This window comes from Diadema setosum, chromosome 8 (genome assembly GCF_964275005.1).
Source record: "Diadema setosum chromosome 8, eeDiaSeto1, whole genome shotgun sequence".
Lineage (NCBI taxonomy): Eukaryota > Metazoa > Echinodermata > Echinoidea > Diadematoida > Diadematidae > Diadema > Diadema setosum.
In genome coordinates, this window is record NC_092692.1 from 27,368,407 (window position 1) to 27,384,908 (window position 16,502).

Consider the following 16,502-nt stretch of genomic DNA (forward strand, 5'->3'; position numbering starts at 1 on the left):
ATATTAATGCTTGTATGTGTATCAATGCTTGTATGTGTATCAATATTTTGACACTGAGTTCTATCTATTTTTCTTTTAAAAAAAAAGCATCTTCACATGATAACAAAACAAAAAAATTCTTCCAAAAAAGGGGGAAAATGAAATAATTCAAGGTGCCCTAAAAAGAAAAATACATGCACGGCATCATGGAATTGTGTATTAATTGATAAGTAAAATAAGTGTTTTTGAGATGGATGTGGTAAACTAAATGCTGAGTGATTTCTATTTAAAATAGATAGACAGATCTTGTCTATTCTGTGATCTGAGTCACTGTCACCATGTAAACTTTAAACAAAAAATGACTTCTGTGATCTGAGTCACTGTCACCATGTTAACTTTAAACAAAAAATGACTTCTGTGATCTGAGTCACTGTCACCATGTTAACTTTAAACAAAAAATGACTTTTGTGATCTGAGTCACTGTCACCATGTAAACTTTAAATAAAAAATGACTTCTGTGATCTGAGTCACTGTCACCATGTAAACTTTAAACAAAAAATGACAACAGAGAGAAACTGCAGAAATCAAATTGCAGAATTTCATGCAACTTTTGTCTATGAACAACATCATTTCCTTAGAATGTTGAAAAAACAAACGAACTAGTAACTGCCAAAGTTTGAAACATGCAGGGAATAGTTCTTCATTCAACAAGGCATAATATCATCATGAGAAAACTGAAAAGTTGTGAAAAAAAGACAGAAGTTTTGGTGCAAAAGAGCACAAAATCATAAAATTTGGGAGCTTCTTGGTTGAGTCATTCAAGGTGCTTTTTTTTTTTTTTTTTTTTGCTTTTTGACAGGAAAAACAAAATTGGCAGGTTATAAAGGCATTTTGACTGCTGTCAAGGTGCTTTCGAGGAAAAATCATTTGCATTAGGATGTGGAAAGGGAGGGGAGCCAGAGGTGGAGTCTTGGAGACTTGGCAGAGAATTGAACATATCTTGTACATCAAGATCTACAATCAATGTCTTATTCCTTTCAGAGCAAGAAAATGCTTGCCAAGTATGCAATACATCACATTACAATGGCAACCTAATTATATCATCATTCAAGTTCAAGTTCAAATTTCATTTCATTTCGTTTTTCCACAGTAACATAATATACAAACGTACATCTCACTGTCTTCAGTGACAGAAATAGATTTGTACAGTGTACACAACAATAATTCAAATTCTTAAGGAAATTAATCTCATACAGACAATGAAAATATAGTCACTGTTCTTCTACAACGTGTACACTAAAGATAAAGATTGAAGATACTATGTATATTGAGGTGCACAACAAAATCTGACAACGTGGCAACATCACCTACGCCTTCCAAATCATTAATTTTACACTCTGCCTATGTGACTGGAGTTAGGGCCTTGAGGCAGGCTTTTAGAAAGACCTGCAGCCATTTGGCTTTTACCAGATGGTGTGAACAACATTCATTCCTCAAAATCAGGGAGGAATCAACAATTGAGGATATTTTAACACATCTTAGAGGGGTTGAAGATTATTCCTAAACCAGGTATTTTTTGTTTTCTTTTTTTACTCTCTAGCATGGATATGAAAACAAAGTCAAGTTTGCAGGAAGCTCCCTGCAGAATCAGGTAGACTTCACAGCTTTGCAACATAGAGTATGGACTATAGGGTAGTCTGTGCCTTATAATTTGCTGACTTGGTTATGAAACCTCAATTCAGACTTTGCAATTGGAAAATTTATGACTGTTTTGATTCAAGACAAAGACGCCTTCCTAAGCTTAATTTTCTTGTATTGTTTTGCAATAAAACCCTCACATATGACATAAATAGCTATTCCTCTTTCTCCTCTCTATACTAATTCTACATTCAAGATGTCGTATCGAAAAATCACCAACCCCAATCAAATTTTCAAGCACTTGCTTGTTACAATTGCATGTCATTCACATACAAGTATGGATATATTCTGCTTTGGGGATATGCATGTATTGATTCATTCATTTACTAACAAAAGCATCACCACCATCTTGGAGTGTTAGATTCATATTCTGCTTCAGTCCTGATTTTGTCCACCAAATTACACTCTTAGCTATGAGAGTTAACCATGGTGAACTCTCAGCGTGAACTACAAACACTCTACATGGTGTCTGTTGTAAATGCCTGCTATAAAAGCCCAAGAGGTGCAAACTGGACCTTCATTGTGCCTTTGTAACTCAACCAAGTCAAATCTAACTATTATCTATCATGGTAGTGGCCTACAGTAGAAGATAAGATTGTGCAATTGCTAAGCATTTGAAACCAGTGAGTTACACTTTAATAACATTCCTTTTCACCTTTCTAGAGGCACTACGTGAGGAACTGCAAATTTGATGTTTACGATGGAGAGTGTTTGAGGAGCTTTGGCGAAGAATAAGAGGAGGGAGGGTGTGGGGAAAGGGGGGATGGGGTGGGTCTGGGTTGATTACTGACCTTCTGCAGTTTGATTCTCCACCTCCTCGTCCACTTCTCCGGCGTCGCCGCCGGCCTTGACGTCTTCCGCTGGCGTCTCTTCGCTGGGGCCGTTCTGGAGGGGCGGGGCAGCATCTTCTGCTGGCTCTGCTCGGGTCAGGGAGGGAGGGGGAGGGCAGGGCAGGGCCATTTGTGAGTGTGTGTGCACATGTGAAAAGATGACCAAAGGATGTGGTCGGGGGTGATAGACAGAAGTTGATAGGAAGAGATGCATATACACACACAGAAAGAGAGATTGAACATGTAGCAGCTATGAATGATTTACAGTTCATACACTCTTTTGGTTAATATGGCAGTCTAAAAAGATCGTTGAAAAGGAGCTACAAGTGATTTTGAGTGTTATGAGAATACAGTTCATCTAATTACCAACTGTATTTTAGATGAGAAAGGTGCACAAAACTATCAGAGACCTACAGCACCCACTCATGTATTGGATCATGGAACAATGAAACAGTTCACGACTATCTACGCCTTGCTACGGAGCATGAACTGGATGTCGTCTCAGAAGGATTTGTGACTACTTTGATGATTTGGTGATAATCAAGCTACGATACAAAGAGTCCATTTCAAAGACAAAGTGCTTAGCTAAGACAGACAAACACACATCACATATGTAGTGATACAATACAAAGTTAATGAAGGAGATAACATTAATGACACTGACAACATGGGACATTAAGTGTATTTGTGATTTCACAAGGACATCCAAACAACTATCTTTTCTTTTTTTCATTTAAAGCCCTTGTATAATTTTGGGAAATCATTAACAAATAAAAAAAATACAACAAATTTCACCCCTTTAAAAAATCATGTGATTTACAGCATAACAAAATGGTGTTAAACAATCAAAAAAAAAACTATTTTCATGACAAATTTGTGATGAATCCTTCATAGACAGATTATACTAACAGTGACAAAATAAGCAAGCGTGATTTTGCTACAGCTTTGTCGGCTGATGTATTGGGAAAATATGATCACTTTATCATAATGATCCAACATATAAAATTCAGCCTGATTCTCAAAGCACAATTTCACAAGGGCTTTAAATCGACAGTACTAAATATGACAAGAAGGAGACAACTGAGTTGAGAGATGAAGTTTGAATGAAATGATGTCAGTGAAATTTGATGACCCTAATGTCAGTGAAAATGTCACAGCAGATTAGTAGTAGTGTGACAGATGAGCACACTGGTGCTGAGAAGTTAAGTAAAGGGTGCTGACGGTGCTGACATACGTAACCACGATGACTGCACACAACCCAGCTAATGCTGTTGGATGCCAGATGTGGCTATGGTGAGGACTACGATGATGACGATGATGATGATGATGATGAATATGTTGATGTAACTGTGGTGGTGCAGTTGATAATCATGATCATGATAACGACATTCATTATGACACTGAAGATGGAGAGGACGATGTTAATGGCATTTGAAGATGTTTGAAGACATGAAGACGATGATGATGATGATGATTATGATGATAATGAAGATGATGATGGTAATGATGACGATGATAATGATGATTATGAAGACAGAGAGGATGATTATTTGGGTTGATTTGATTGTGATGACTGTAATCACAGTGAAGATGAGGGATCTGCTGGACAGTCTGCATCTTTCAGTGTGATGATGAAGATGAAGATGATGAAGATTACGATGAAGATGATGACGATGATGAAGGATGATGATGATGATGGTGATGGAGGTGATGATGAAAAGGGAGAATGATTACTGGGGCTGATTTAATTCTGATGATAAGTATCACCGTGAAGATGTGGATCTGTTGGACAGTGTACCACCTTCAGTGTGATGATGATGATGACAAAGATAATGCTGATATAATGATATGAGATGATGTTGCTGTTGTTAAAGCTTATGATCAGATGATAAAATGTCCACAGCCTTTCAGACCTCTATGTACAAAATGTATATCCTTTCAGACTAGTGAGGTCTCTTGATAACTTCTTCTATCACGGATGAAGATATTTTGAACCGGTTTGAATTCTTCACTCACTCTCTGCCGACTCTTCACTGGGCTTCTCCCCGTCTTCGTCTGGCTTTGCCTCTTCCGCTACCTCCACTGCCGCTGCTGTGGCGTCTCCTCCCGCCTGCACCTCTCCTCCCGCATCTTCTCCCTCTTTCTCTGCCTCGGCCTTTGGCTCTTGCTCTGGTTCGGGCTCAGGCTCGGGCTCAGGCTCTGGTTCCACCTCTGGCTGCGGGGGCGGGGGCCTCATGCCCTCCGCCAGCTGCAGTGAACACAGGGGCTCGGTAATGGTGCTGGCAGACAGTGTGAACCTGGTCGGGGGAGAGATGTTCGAGTTACCGTCACAAGAATATCCACACAAAGTCCAGCTCTCTCTCTCTTCAACAGGGAGCTTTTCATAGTTCCTACTTTGAGGTGATTTGCAAAAAGTATCATGCACGATTCAATTTTCGATGTACTGTACTACGCAAACAGGCTTATTCTACACCTGGATCAGAAGTCATCTATTCTCCACATTACTCAATGATTTTTGCAATTTATTTTCACAATCACTTCATTTCATTTGCATATATGCAATAGAAACCACCATCACTATTTCGTGAAACATATACGACACTTAAAAAGTTCCGCCACTTTCTCATTATGTGTTTGATCATGAGTCATCTTTCCCAGTCTGTTCAACTGGAAGATGGAATGGTCTTGCCCTTTAATCACAGGACAGTGCAACAATAAGTTAACATGCAACAATCCGGTTCTCCCTTTAACCACAGAACAGTGTGACAATACGTTAACATGCAACAATCAGGTACTGGGTGAGGCACATTGAATGGGGGAAGGGGGATGGGGGTGGGGCCCTGGCCCAGAGACACAAACCTCTCGAACTCGGAGGGCGTGAGGAGGTAGAAGCCCTCGCCCCTGGAGGTGAAGAGGACAGAGCCGATGCCCATGACGTTCTCCTTGGGGATGGCCTGGTATACCTCCTGCCTCTTGAGGTGGGGGATGCTGTAGATGCCCAGGTCACCCTGGTTGGTCAGGCAGGTCACGTGGTTCTCTGAATACGTCTCATCTGGGATCAAGACAAACCCAGAATTTTTCTCAGAAATGTCATTAATTGTTACATCAGAATGAAGTTGTTCCTCTGAATATTTCACCATTCATAATCCATATTCTCATTTGGGCAAATATGAAGCCTACCCCATGGTGCGCTTCACTGACTTTAACTTTCAATTTGGAATCATTCACACATGTCATGCCTATGCCAGCATTGCGAAGAGCTTTTGGAACTTGCCATCAACCTGTAAAATACTCCACACACTAAAAAAAAAAAGTGTTCAAGTATACATTATATAATTCACCATGTATGTTGGATGGAATGGGCCTAACATCATTTACAAGACAGTGAGGTCCTGTGAGTTTGTCTACATGATTGACGAGAGATGGCAAGATAAGAATGTGAGACTATAGACTCTTCACTCACACCTTTGCCTTAGAAAATACAAATTGCCACGCCAACGACAACTGCATCGAAAGTTGCACGAGTAGGAACAGTATTGTATGGTAAAAGGACTTAAAATGAGAACCATTAAAAATGATTGAATGGGAAGGTCAACTGTGTGCAATCTGAAGCCTATTTCAATCTCCTAATTTTGTCAGAATCGTACCCCTATATCTCCCTACCATCCCCCTAAATAAAGAGATAGGATAAGGTAAATATGATAGGGAAAGCCCCTCTTACGATATGCTTTCTTCACTTACTGGTTCTGCTCCTGTAGTTGGTGAAGGCCACTTTGCGAACCTTGGATCCGTCTAGTGCCGTCAGCTTGGTCTTGTACCTGGGCTTCAGGCTGGGTAAGGCAAACACCTGGCATAGACAAAGGCATATGAGAGAAAAATAATCAGTGATAATGATGATGGTGTTGGTTATGGTTATTATAGAGGTGATGATCTTGGTGTTGGTGGTAGTGTTGGTGGTGATGGTGGTGGTGGTGATGGTGACGATGATGGTGGTGATGGTGGTGGTGGTAATGATGGTGATGGTGATGATGATGATGATGATGATGATGTTGGTGGTGGTAGTGATGCGGTGATGTTGGTGGTGATGGTGATTGCAGTGGGGTTGCGTTGGTGATGGTGATGATGATCTCAATGGTAGTGGTGATAATGATAATGATGGTGATGATGATCTTGGTGGTGGTAATGATGATGGTAGTAGTGATGGTGTTGGTGTTTGTGGTGGTGATGGTGATGATGATTTTGGTGATAGTGGTGGTTGTGATATTGAGGATAGTGAAAACTCAATCAGCAGGAAATATATGTTTCTGAAAAGTTGCAAATGACGGTGCAGCAAGGATTTTTAGAAATCGGAAAAGATAATCTCAAACTTTCTGACTCTCATTGCACAGACCTTAAACTGCTCTTCTGAGCAGACGATGAGATTGTGGCCTGTCATGTTGGGGGGCTTGGCGCACTCGCTCTGGACATCGATGGGGTCTGGCAGCGGGTTGTTGTCGCTGTCGACGACCACCAGGGAGCAGATGGGAGCACCGTGCTTGAGTTTGATTTCTTTGCCTAGTTGTGCACACAAACACACACACACACACACAGACACAACGAGAAAGAGAAAGAGTCAGTATTGCAAGATACGTTTCTTCTGCAAAGAACTGAAAAGTTTCGACTGTACAACTCCCAATTCAAACAGGAATTAAAAACGATGAACACTTGCTTTTGTTGGGTTGCAGGGTTCTCAGCTTTTACAGCGCTCTCATTTATATTGCTAAACTGTATCACACCGTATTATCGCATTGTGTTGTTGTACATAGCGTGGTACCGAGTCATACTATTGTTATACCTATTTCAAGACTATGACCTTGCTTGGGCAAGTGTCTGCTTTTCAGTAGGGTAGTGCCATAATGTATACATAAAAGCATTTTGAAGTGTTAAAACCCTTTTCTTTTTGAATTTCATACTCCATTAATAACTCAAAAGTAATGCCATGCAAACATTTTGGAGATGCTCAAGTTATATCTTAATTAAAATTACTCTAAACTTTGAAATCATGAATAAAATGAAGTTCGCTGAAATTAGCCAAACATGAAAACTTACTTGAGTGAAAGTTTATGCTCTTCCAGAAGTCTGTTCCCTGGCATGGTATGTGACACAAACTGAAATATTGCAACATCACTGCAGATGCAGTTGTAGCAGTTGTACGATTTTTTCCACATCAAAAACTTATAAAGATATATTTTCTTCTCAGAACAGTTCTCAAAAAGCAAGACTTACTGATCTCTGCCACCACGTGCCCTTGCTCTCTGTTCTCCCCCGTGGGAACACTTAGCGAGAAGATGTAGATGATGCCTGCGTTTGTTCCGACCCACACGGACGGCGTGGCTGTATGAGCTGTATCAGGATCACAGACAAGTCACACAAAGAGAAGAGATGTGAGATGTACTGAAAAGCAAGATAGGTTAATTGGGTAAAGCGAGACTAGTTAATACATTGGCAAGTACGGAATGTGCTGGGAGTCAGAATGACGATAGCGAGGAATCCCTGTGAATGTTTAAATGTTGGCATGGCAGGAGAGGACTTACCGTCCCTGACGAATGTGTTGGCAAAGTAGACATATCGCACCATGCTGACTTTGGGGTCCTCTGACCGCGCCTCAATCTTCCTCTCCACTGGCACCAGGTCGGCGTCAAAGTCCTGCTTGTGATCTGTCCTCTCCTGTCAGACAGATGCAGATAAAACAGAACAAAAACAAGTCAAAGAGTAGTGTTGACATTCATTGCACTGCTCATACAAGAGTGAAAGATTTTGCAGTCACTCTAGATACACAAACACCTTTTTTCAATGGGAATCTCTTTTTACAAGCTTTCCAAAATTTCACCAAAAGTCTGGACAGAGAGTATGCTCTTTGTGCTGCATATGATCAATATACATCAGAGTTTGTCAACAGGTTCACTGTATTTCTATAAAGAGGCAGCACAAATGCGTATCAAGAAAACTGGGTCCCTCTATGCTTATAACGATGGACAGAGATACCACACGGTTGTTTCCATTCTCACCTTTTCGGGTGTGGTGGGTGTGTTGTCACTTCCCTCAATCACTTTGCCGCCGCCATCCTGGGCACGTCGGTGCTTGGCGCGGGGCTTGGCGGTGCCCCGCTTCTGGCGCACCCGCCGGAGCGACGCCCGCAGCGACTTGGTGAGGGACTTGCGCCGCGACATCTGCTCGCCGGTGACCGACAGGTCGTCGGGGTTGAGGGTGCAGTGCTGGTGGATGAGGCGCCGCAGCGTGATGTCCACCAGGGCGAAACCGTGACCGGTGCCGAAGGCCGCCACGCCCCAGGTGGACTGGAGCGCCAGGGCAGTGATGGCTGCTGGGGGCTGGGCCTGCACCACAAAGTCGGGCTGGAACCCTTTGGCGTACTTGACCACATCATCACGCACGGACAGGGCATCGTGGCCCTTCCACACAAACTTGTCATCTGAGCCGACAATGTTTACGACCACAGTCTGTGCATTTCATTTCAAACAGAAGAAAAAGAACATCTCTTCAACTCTTTGCAGTATTTGTTTGAAATTATAGTAATACAAGGCTGTGTTGACAAAGTCCAAACTTTATACAGCATCTCATGGTCAAACCTATTTCTCATTTGATTTTCTTTGCATTTCTCTGTATTCTGTCACAATAATTTTACACATTCTTTCATACGCATACTACACAACAATGAATGATGAATCAATCCTTGTTTTCGAAGGTGATTTCATTATTTGTACCCTGCAGAAACAATTAGGGAAATAAAATTCAATTTGAAATGTGAATTTCTAATTGCTGCAAGTCCTCTGTGGAAATGGGGATAAGTTGCATAAGTAAAGAATTTAATCATTTTAATGGCATTCTCATTGTACTTCAATCTGAAGGATGACACACTCATGTCACTAGATGGGTTGCCATGCCGTGATTTCCATAACAATATGTATACAGTGTGGCAGGCACAATAGTTAGAAATGATTACGATAATGCTACTACTATGAATAATAGAGACAGCAATTATCATTATCATCATATTGCATGGTCATCAACGTAATGATCATTATCATCATCATCATCATCATCATCAAAGTATTCACTGATATCACCGAGATTCAAATTCGCTTTCATTGCATGAACAAATTGGAAATCTTGGGGGGGGGGTGTGCACATGAAATGCTCTTATGCTCATCCCTATCAAGGTCTAATAAATTCTGCATGACATAATTGAATGAGTAATATTCAGACACATTTAGTACACACAACAACAACAGCAGCCTCTTCAGTGGGCCTGAAAACGAATTTTCCCTCTCTCATAAATGTGCAAATCAATTGCACAAACTTAGTTGTATGTCAGTGAAACAGACGTGTGTACAACTTTTGCACACAACTCTACAATCCATACAATTAATCCTATCTCTGCCAGGTACTTTGGACAGTGTGTGCAGTGCTATTGGGGTTTTCTGTGCCTATCGGCTCTCGAAGCACACAAAGGGTTAATAATAGGAGCTCACCGTATTTCTAATTGCTGCAAGTCCTCTGTGGAAATTGGGATAAGTTTCTTCTCATGCAATACTTGCGTACAGGATATACAGTAAAGCATATTATATAACGCCTTGAGAGATCCTTGTCATCTGATTGGTTGTTTGACATTGATCATTCGTCCCACTTCACTATGACATCATCATCCGTGCAATTGTGGCTCCATTTACCGTGCAATTTTGGATCCATACGATTTGGTCCACTGCACGCTCGCTGAGAACCTGGCACACACGCCTGTAAAACGCTTGCGTTTGCAGTGTGTGTAGTATGCTACAGCGCGCTAGAAGCTTGCGTTTGCACTGTGTGTATGCGACAGCGCGCTAGCGTAAAGCGCTCAGCGAGCAAGCGTAAAGCTGCACTCAGCGAGCACTCTTGCGATCTTAGATTCTCCCTTTGTTTCTAAATTAATAAAACATCAAATGACAAGGATCTATTTCAGACGTTATATAAAACAAATAATAAATGTTTTTCATTTGTGCAATGGACAGAATATTTCATTCGGTGAAAGATGAAATGTTTGATCCATTCAACTCGGCTGCGCCTCATTGAATGGATCATTTCATCTTTCACCTCATGAAATATTCTGTCCATTGCACTCATAAACATTCATTATTTGTATACTATTTCACTCATACTTGGTGATGGAAACTATAGTACATTAAACCAACTGCATAACCATGTTTTGTCTAACAAGGCTGAGAACATCTGAGAGCAAACGAGGAAATGAAACAAACAAATGGCAGTAAAATGACATCCTGCCAATAAAAATAATACACGATTCTGCAGACCTGATTTAATGCAACACCAGAGAATATGCATGTGACTACAGCCAGTGACAGTGCTTGTAAAGGGATTCACTGAAAGGGATGGTATAGTATTGGGGGATGAGGATTGGGTTTTTTAACTTTTTGCAAGATAACAAGAAACCACTTACGAAATAGTACAGAGCATGCCATTTTAAGAGGAATTCAAAATTTATTTGATGAAAATCAGTTTTGGAATGGCCGAGACATCCAAAAACAAAGTAAAACAAAGTGATCGTAATGAAAGGTGGGTCCCACCTTTTGTTAGGATTGCTCCTTTTTGGATATCTCAGCCATTTCAAAAGCAATTTTCATCAAATAAACATTGAATTTCTCTTGGAATTACATGCTCTTTCACATTCGTAAAAGGTGATCATCTCAACAAAAATGTCAGAGACCTGAAGTTAGGTCTCAACCAAAACGATACAATCCCTTTAAGATTGACTTCAAACTTGCTCCTCTCTCACCTCCACCGCCTTCTCCACATCTTCCTCCCCAATCTTCAGCACCACCAGCTGACCGGCAGTTCCCGCGGCAACCAGGGTGCCACTCTGCGGGCAGAGGGCGATCTTCTGAATGCCAAGGCGTGGGTCGTCGCTGAAGGGGTCAAAGTTTCCAACCTGGAAGGGGGAAAAAAAAATGAACCCATCAGCAATGTTAGTTGAGATCATTCAATCTGAGGTAATGACATTAAAGGAAAAAAAGAATTATCACCACAGCTGCCATACTCTGCAGATCAGAGAACCTACTGTTGCACGATTAAAAAAGAAAAAAAAAACATATTCTGTAGGCATAAATCATGTTTTGAATAAAAGACGAATATTGCAAACATAAAGCATGCTAAAGTAAATTTCAGGAAAATACCGATTTTCATTTACACACCTAATAGTTTTGATAAAGAAAAAGCAAAAGAAATATGACAAAAAATACTAATTGGCAGCTCTATATCAATATCTTGTCAAGGTATGAGTCACACACATGGTAATGTATTATCAAATATAAACGAAAGAATAATAAAGAATGATAGTGCACTCAACAAAAAAAATGCCTCTAAGTTTTCACATACACTGTACATAAACACAGGCCCCACAGATGCATAGAGTTATGGTCTGCATGGACGTGGCTACTTAACCTTCTCACCTTTCGGAACGGCGGCCACTCCTCTTCTGCCTCGACCGCGCCCACCGTGCCATTCTGCTCCCCGTCACTGGTAAAGATGGGGGCGACATTGAGGCGGTAGAGGAATCGCAGCGAGGAGGTGGTCGCATCCCAGAAGCGGATGGAGCCGTCCTCATGGCCGGTCAGGAGCAGGTCGTGGAACACCGGCGTCTCCACCAGGTTCTTGCCGCCGGTCACTGGGAAGTCCTGGACGATTTGTGAGGGGCAGAATGGCATTAGAAGTACTGGTAATCTCTTGAGAAACTTGACAAATGCAAAACGTGACAAGTGCTTGTGGGACAGAACTATGCAGAATCTCTAGATGGAACATTCATCAACTCTACTACCTATGTTATTCAGAGAGACCCTGTATAAAGTCTACAGAGAGTTTGGGAAGCGGTAAGAATGGGGAACTCAGAGGGATCCTGTATAAGGTTTACAGAGAGTTTGGGGTGCCGTAGGAAACAGGTTACCCGTCGCAATTGATTTCATGGTTTGGACACACCTTATTGCTGTTCTTGTCTTGTCTTATTATTTAATAAACACAATTCTATGTATGATTCTGACTGGATAAATATTACATTGCTTTGGGATCAACCAGGTGGAAGTGTTGCCCTGACACTGAATATTCAATCCCTGATTATACTTGATATTTCATCACTTGCATTTCTTGATATGGTCCCATCAACATAATGGCTTCACAGTTTATTTGACATTAAAATCAGCACGTTTCATGTCTATACCACTGCCACTATTGCTCTTAGCTTCTGTTTCTGCTTTATTATCCTTTTCTGTGCATGCTCCTCAACATCAGTAGGACCATTATCCAGTCAGTCATCACCATCATCAGTAGCATCATCTTCGTTATAAACATCTTCACCATCAGCACCATCAACACCTCTAATGCTATCATCACCACCACCAATACGATCTCATCAACTGAATGTCATAAACATCGGCACTATTATCATCTTCATCATCCTCATCACTAAAGAAACACTGTAGAATTTCTCCTACCCTCATCATCACGTCAATGTCTTCATCTTTGTCATCACTTCCATGCCATCATCATCATCATATCATATCATCGTCACCACCACCACCACCATCACCATCACCATCACCACCACCATCACCATCACCATCACCATCACCATCATCATCACCATCATCATCAGTGTGATAATCGCCATTCAGCTTTCTCCTCCTCATTATGGCTATCATTATTTTCCATTTCAAAATCTTCATTACACCAAAACATGCATCCAACCCAACCCAACCCAGGCCCACCAAAGTCACTGTTGTCAAAAAATGAGACAAGCAACTCCTCCCTTTTCCACTCTGCTTATTCTTCTCAAACCCTCCTCCTCATCCTCCTTCTAAAATCCTCCTCCTCCTTCTCATCCTCATCAAACTCTCCTCCTCATCATTCTCAAACACTCCTCCTCATCAAACCCTCCTCCCACTTCTCCTCCTCCCTACCCCAATACACCAAGGGATTCCCCCCTCCTACTACCACCCCCTTGCCACACCCACCCGCTGTGAGACTGAGTTCTGCTGCTGCTGCTCCCCCGCCTCCTGGATCTTCTCCAAGAGGTGGGAGGGCACGTTGGCAAAGTAATTGGAGCAGGTGACGTAGGAGGCATGGATGGAGGAGAGGTAAGGCAGTTGGAACGTGGGCCACCTGAGAGGAATGGAGAAAAAAAAACACAAACATAAAAATGAGAATCAGTAAATGATATACTAATAAACAAAATGTCCAGTTTATATGCAATGTCAGTTATGAGCACAATGAGCACAAATGTTGCATGCGCAATGAACGATCAACATGCCACAATATCGCTCTCCTGAAATAAAATTCTTTTTTCCCCCCTTTTTTTCTTTTTTTTTGAATTTCACAAATTCAATATCAAACACAAGAAACTATCAACACATTGAAGACTAGTCCCGAGTATACTCAGGCAGGTGTCTTTGGGAAATGCGTGTTATAGTAAAATCAGCTCATACTCAACAGGTTAACTCTAATGCTGACATAAATGCAACTTGCACACATACATATCTTCGTCCACTGCTGTATGTACTACACAATCATGAATTTGACCACTTGCTAAAATGTCAGGAGAGAAAAAAAGATAGTGACTCTCTAAATATATGGCATACACTGTAGCCATGGCAAAATGACTGTTGCAAAATGAGCCTCTCATTCTTATTCTGTCTGTACTCACTCCAATCAAAGGCATTATAATAAGGGAAGAATTATCTGAGAGACAAAGATCAAACCACGCGCAGGACAGCAAGGGAAATGTTTTGTGTGCGATTATGACATTGTACATTGAATTTGTGAAGCTGGAATTCAAATTTATGTTGATTTGATTTGATTTCGAAGAATATTTCTTGTCTTCCCTTCTTAGTCTTTCTTCCAGACCTACCCCTTTGTCTGCAGATCAATGAAGATGATTTCTTCCTCCACCAGTACGGCCAGTGTGTGCGGCTCATCAAATTCTGTGATCCATGACAAAGAGAAATAAGCATAAGTAAAGAATTTAATCATTTTAATGGCATTCTAAATGTACTTCAATCTGAAGGATGACACACTCAAGTCACTAGATGGGTTGTCGTGTCGTGATTTCCATAACAATATGAATACAGTGTTGCAGGCACAATAGTTAGTAATGATTACGATGATGCTACTACTATGAATAATAGAGACAGTAATTATCATTATCACTAAATTGCATGGTCATCAATGTAATGATCATCATTATCATCATCATCATCATCATCATCAAAGTACTCACTGATATCACCGAGATTCAAATTCGCTTTCATTGCATGAACAAATTGGAAATCTTGGGGGGGGGGGGGGGGTGTGCACATGAAATGCTCTTATGCTCATTCCTATCAAGGTCTAATAAAGTCTGCATGACATCATAGAATGAGTAATATTCAGACACATTTTCGTACACTCCTGATAATTAAAAAAAAACAACAACAGCAGCCTCTTCAGAGGGCCTGAAAACTAATTTTCCCTCTCTCACAAATGTGCAAGTCAATTGCACAAACTTATGTCAGTAAAATAAAGATGAATGCAACTTTTGCACACAACTCTACACTCTATACCCTCTCTGTGCCAGGTACTGTATACGCCGAATATTTCGCGAGGTTTTTATTTTCGTGAATTTCGCGAGTCAGCTGCTATTCGCGAAATTAAAAACACGCGAAAATATTGACTTTGATCCTGATATGAATGTGACGTACGCGTACACATTTCTCCATTCAGTACAGGACTCCACGATCGCGAATTCAACCACTCGCGAAATCATCGGGAAGTCTCGATTCGCAAAAATTTAGACTCGCGAAATATATGGCGTATACAGTACTATGGACAATGTGTTAAGCGCTATGGGGTTTTCTGTACCAATCAACATTCAAAACACACAAAGGGTTAATAATAGGAGCTCACCATATTCATCGTCCACGTCGGACATGGTGAAGAAGTCGATGACCTTGGAGGTGAAGTCGAAGACGACGTGCTGTCCCTTGTCCTGGATGACCGTCACGACGTGGTGGTCGCCGTAGCTTGCCCGCGGCATGCCGCCGGAGAAGATTGTGAAAGGCTCGCTGCGGGCGCAAAGGTCACGAGAGGCTACCATTTTAAAGCATAACCCTTTTGGCTTCTTTGCTGGGACACGCTGGCTTTGCATACTTAAGAGTGCATTATAACAACAGTTTATCAAATCAAATGATTGAATTGGAATCAAGACAGTATCCGTAACATGTGATACCATGATGGCATTGGCAAAGGCATTTCAAATCATATTGTTTTATAAACCAATCACATCATTTTTCCAACTTCTTCCTTCAAGCAATTTCAATTTCAATCGACTTTTGATGCCTCTCTTTTAAGCCATACAATACATACTATACAAATTAAAATTTCACATCTCCTTTGATGCATTCATTCTTCTATCCTTTCCTCCATCCTACCATCATCACTGTATATCTGTTTTCTCTGATTCATTTCATTGCAGCCTCCATTCTTGGTTTCATCTCTTTTTCCCTCATCATCTTCCCTCCTCTCACCGTCTTCCCCTCATAACATCCTCTTATCTCTGATGCACAAACGATTTCAAGCATGTCATACAGCAGATGGAGTGATTGATGATGTTACGCTCAAAGAGTTCATCGCACTTTCCCTGGATTCCCATCAGGCGCATAAATTTCACACCCCCATCAGGGGTGTCAGCATCCCCCTGGTGACTGCTCTGTCACACTCACTGATTTCATTCACGCATCCACCATTTAAAAGAAGGGGAAAAAAAATGATGGGGTGTGTATGCGTCATGTTCACATTAGCCCTTGGGCATGTCTCAACTCCCTCTTTATGCTATGGTTGGCTATTAAAATAATGCCCTTGGAGTTATCACCTTTCGCTGGTGCCAAAGATATGACTCAATACCCAGTGGAGTGTCCACTA

The 16,502-nt window shown here is 41.3% G+C and overlaps 1 protein-coding gene across 1 annotated transcript in view; it reads right to left on the reverse strand.

Moving 5' to 3' along the window:
• Positions 1–16,502, reverse strand: part of LOC140232172 (LLGL scribble cell polarity complex component 2-like) — a 110,339-nt gene that overhangs the window by 11,957 nt on the left and 81,880 nt on the right. The window contains exons 9-21 of the mRNA XM_072312313.1: positions 15,489–15,646; positions 14,455–14,527; positions 13,562–13,709; positions 12,008–12,232; positions 11,335–11,487; positions 8,555–9,004; positions 8,081–8,213; positions 7,773–7,889; positions 6,898–7,061; positions 6,249–6,354; positions 5,367–5,559; positions 4,524–4,804; positions 2,469–2,594 (exon numbers count right to left, since the gene is read on the reverse strand). Of these exons, the coding sequence (XP_072168414.1) occupies positions 2,469–2,594; positions 4,524–4,804; positions 5,367–5,559; positions 6,249–6,354; positions 6,898–7,061; positions 7,773–7,889; positions 8,081–8,213; positions 8,555–9,004; positions 11,335–11,487; positions 12,008–12,232; positions 13,562–13,709; positions 14,455–14,527; positions 15,489–15,646 (2,327 nt within the window). The remainder of the gene's footprint in view (positions 1–2,468; positions 2,595–4,523; positions 4,805–5,366; positions 5,560–6,248; positions 6,355–6,897; positions 7,062–7,772; positions 7,890–8,080; positions 8,214–8,554; positions 9,005–11,334; positions 11,488–12,007; positions 12,233–13,561; positions 13,710–14,454; positions 14,528–15,488; positions 15,647–16,502) is intronic.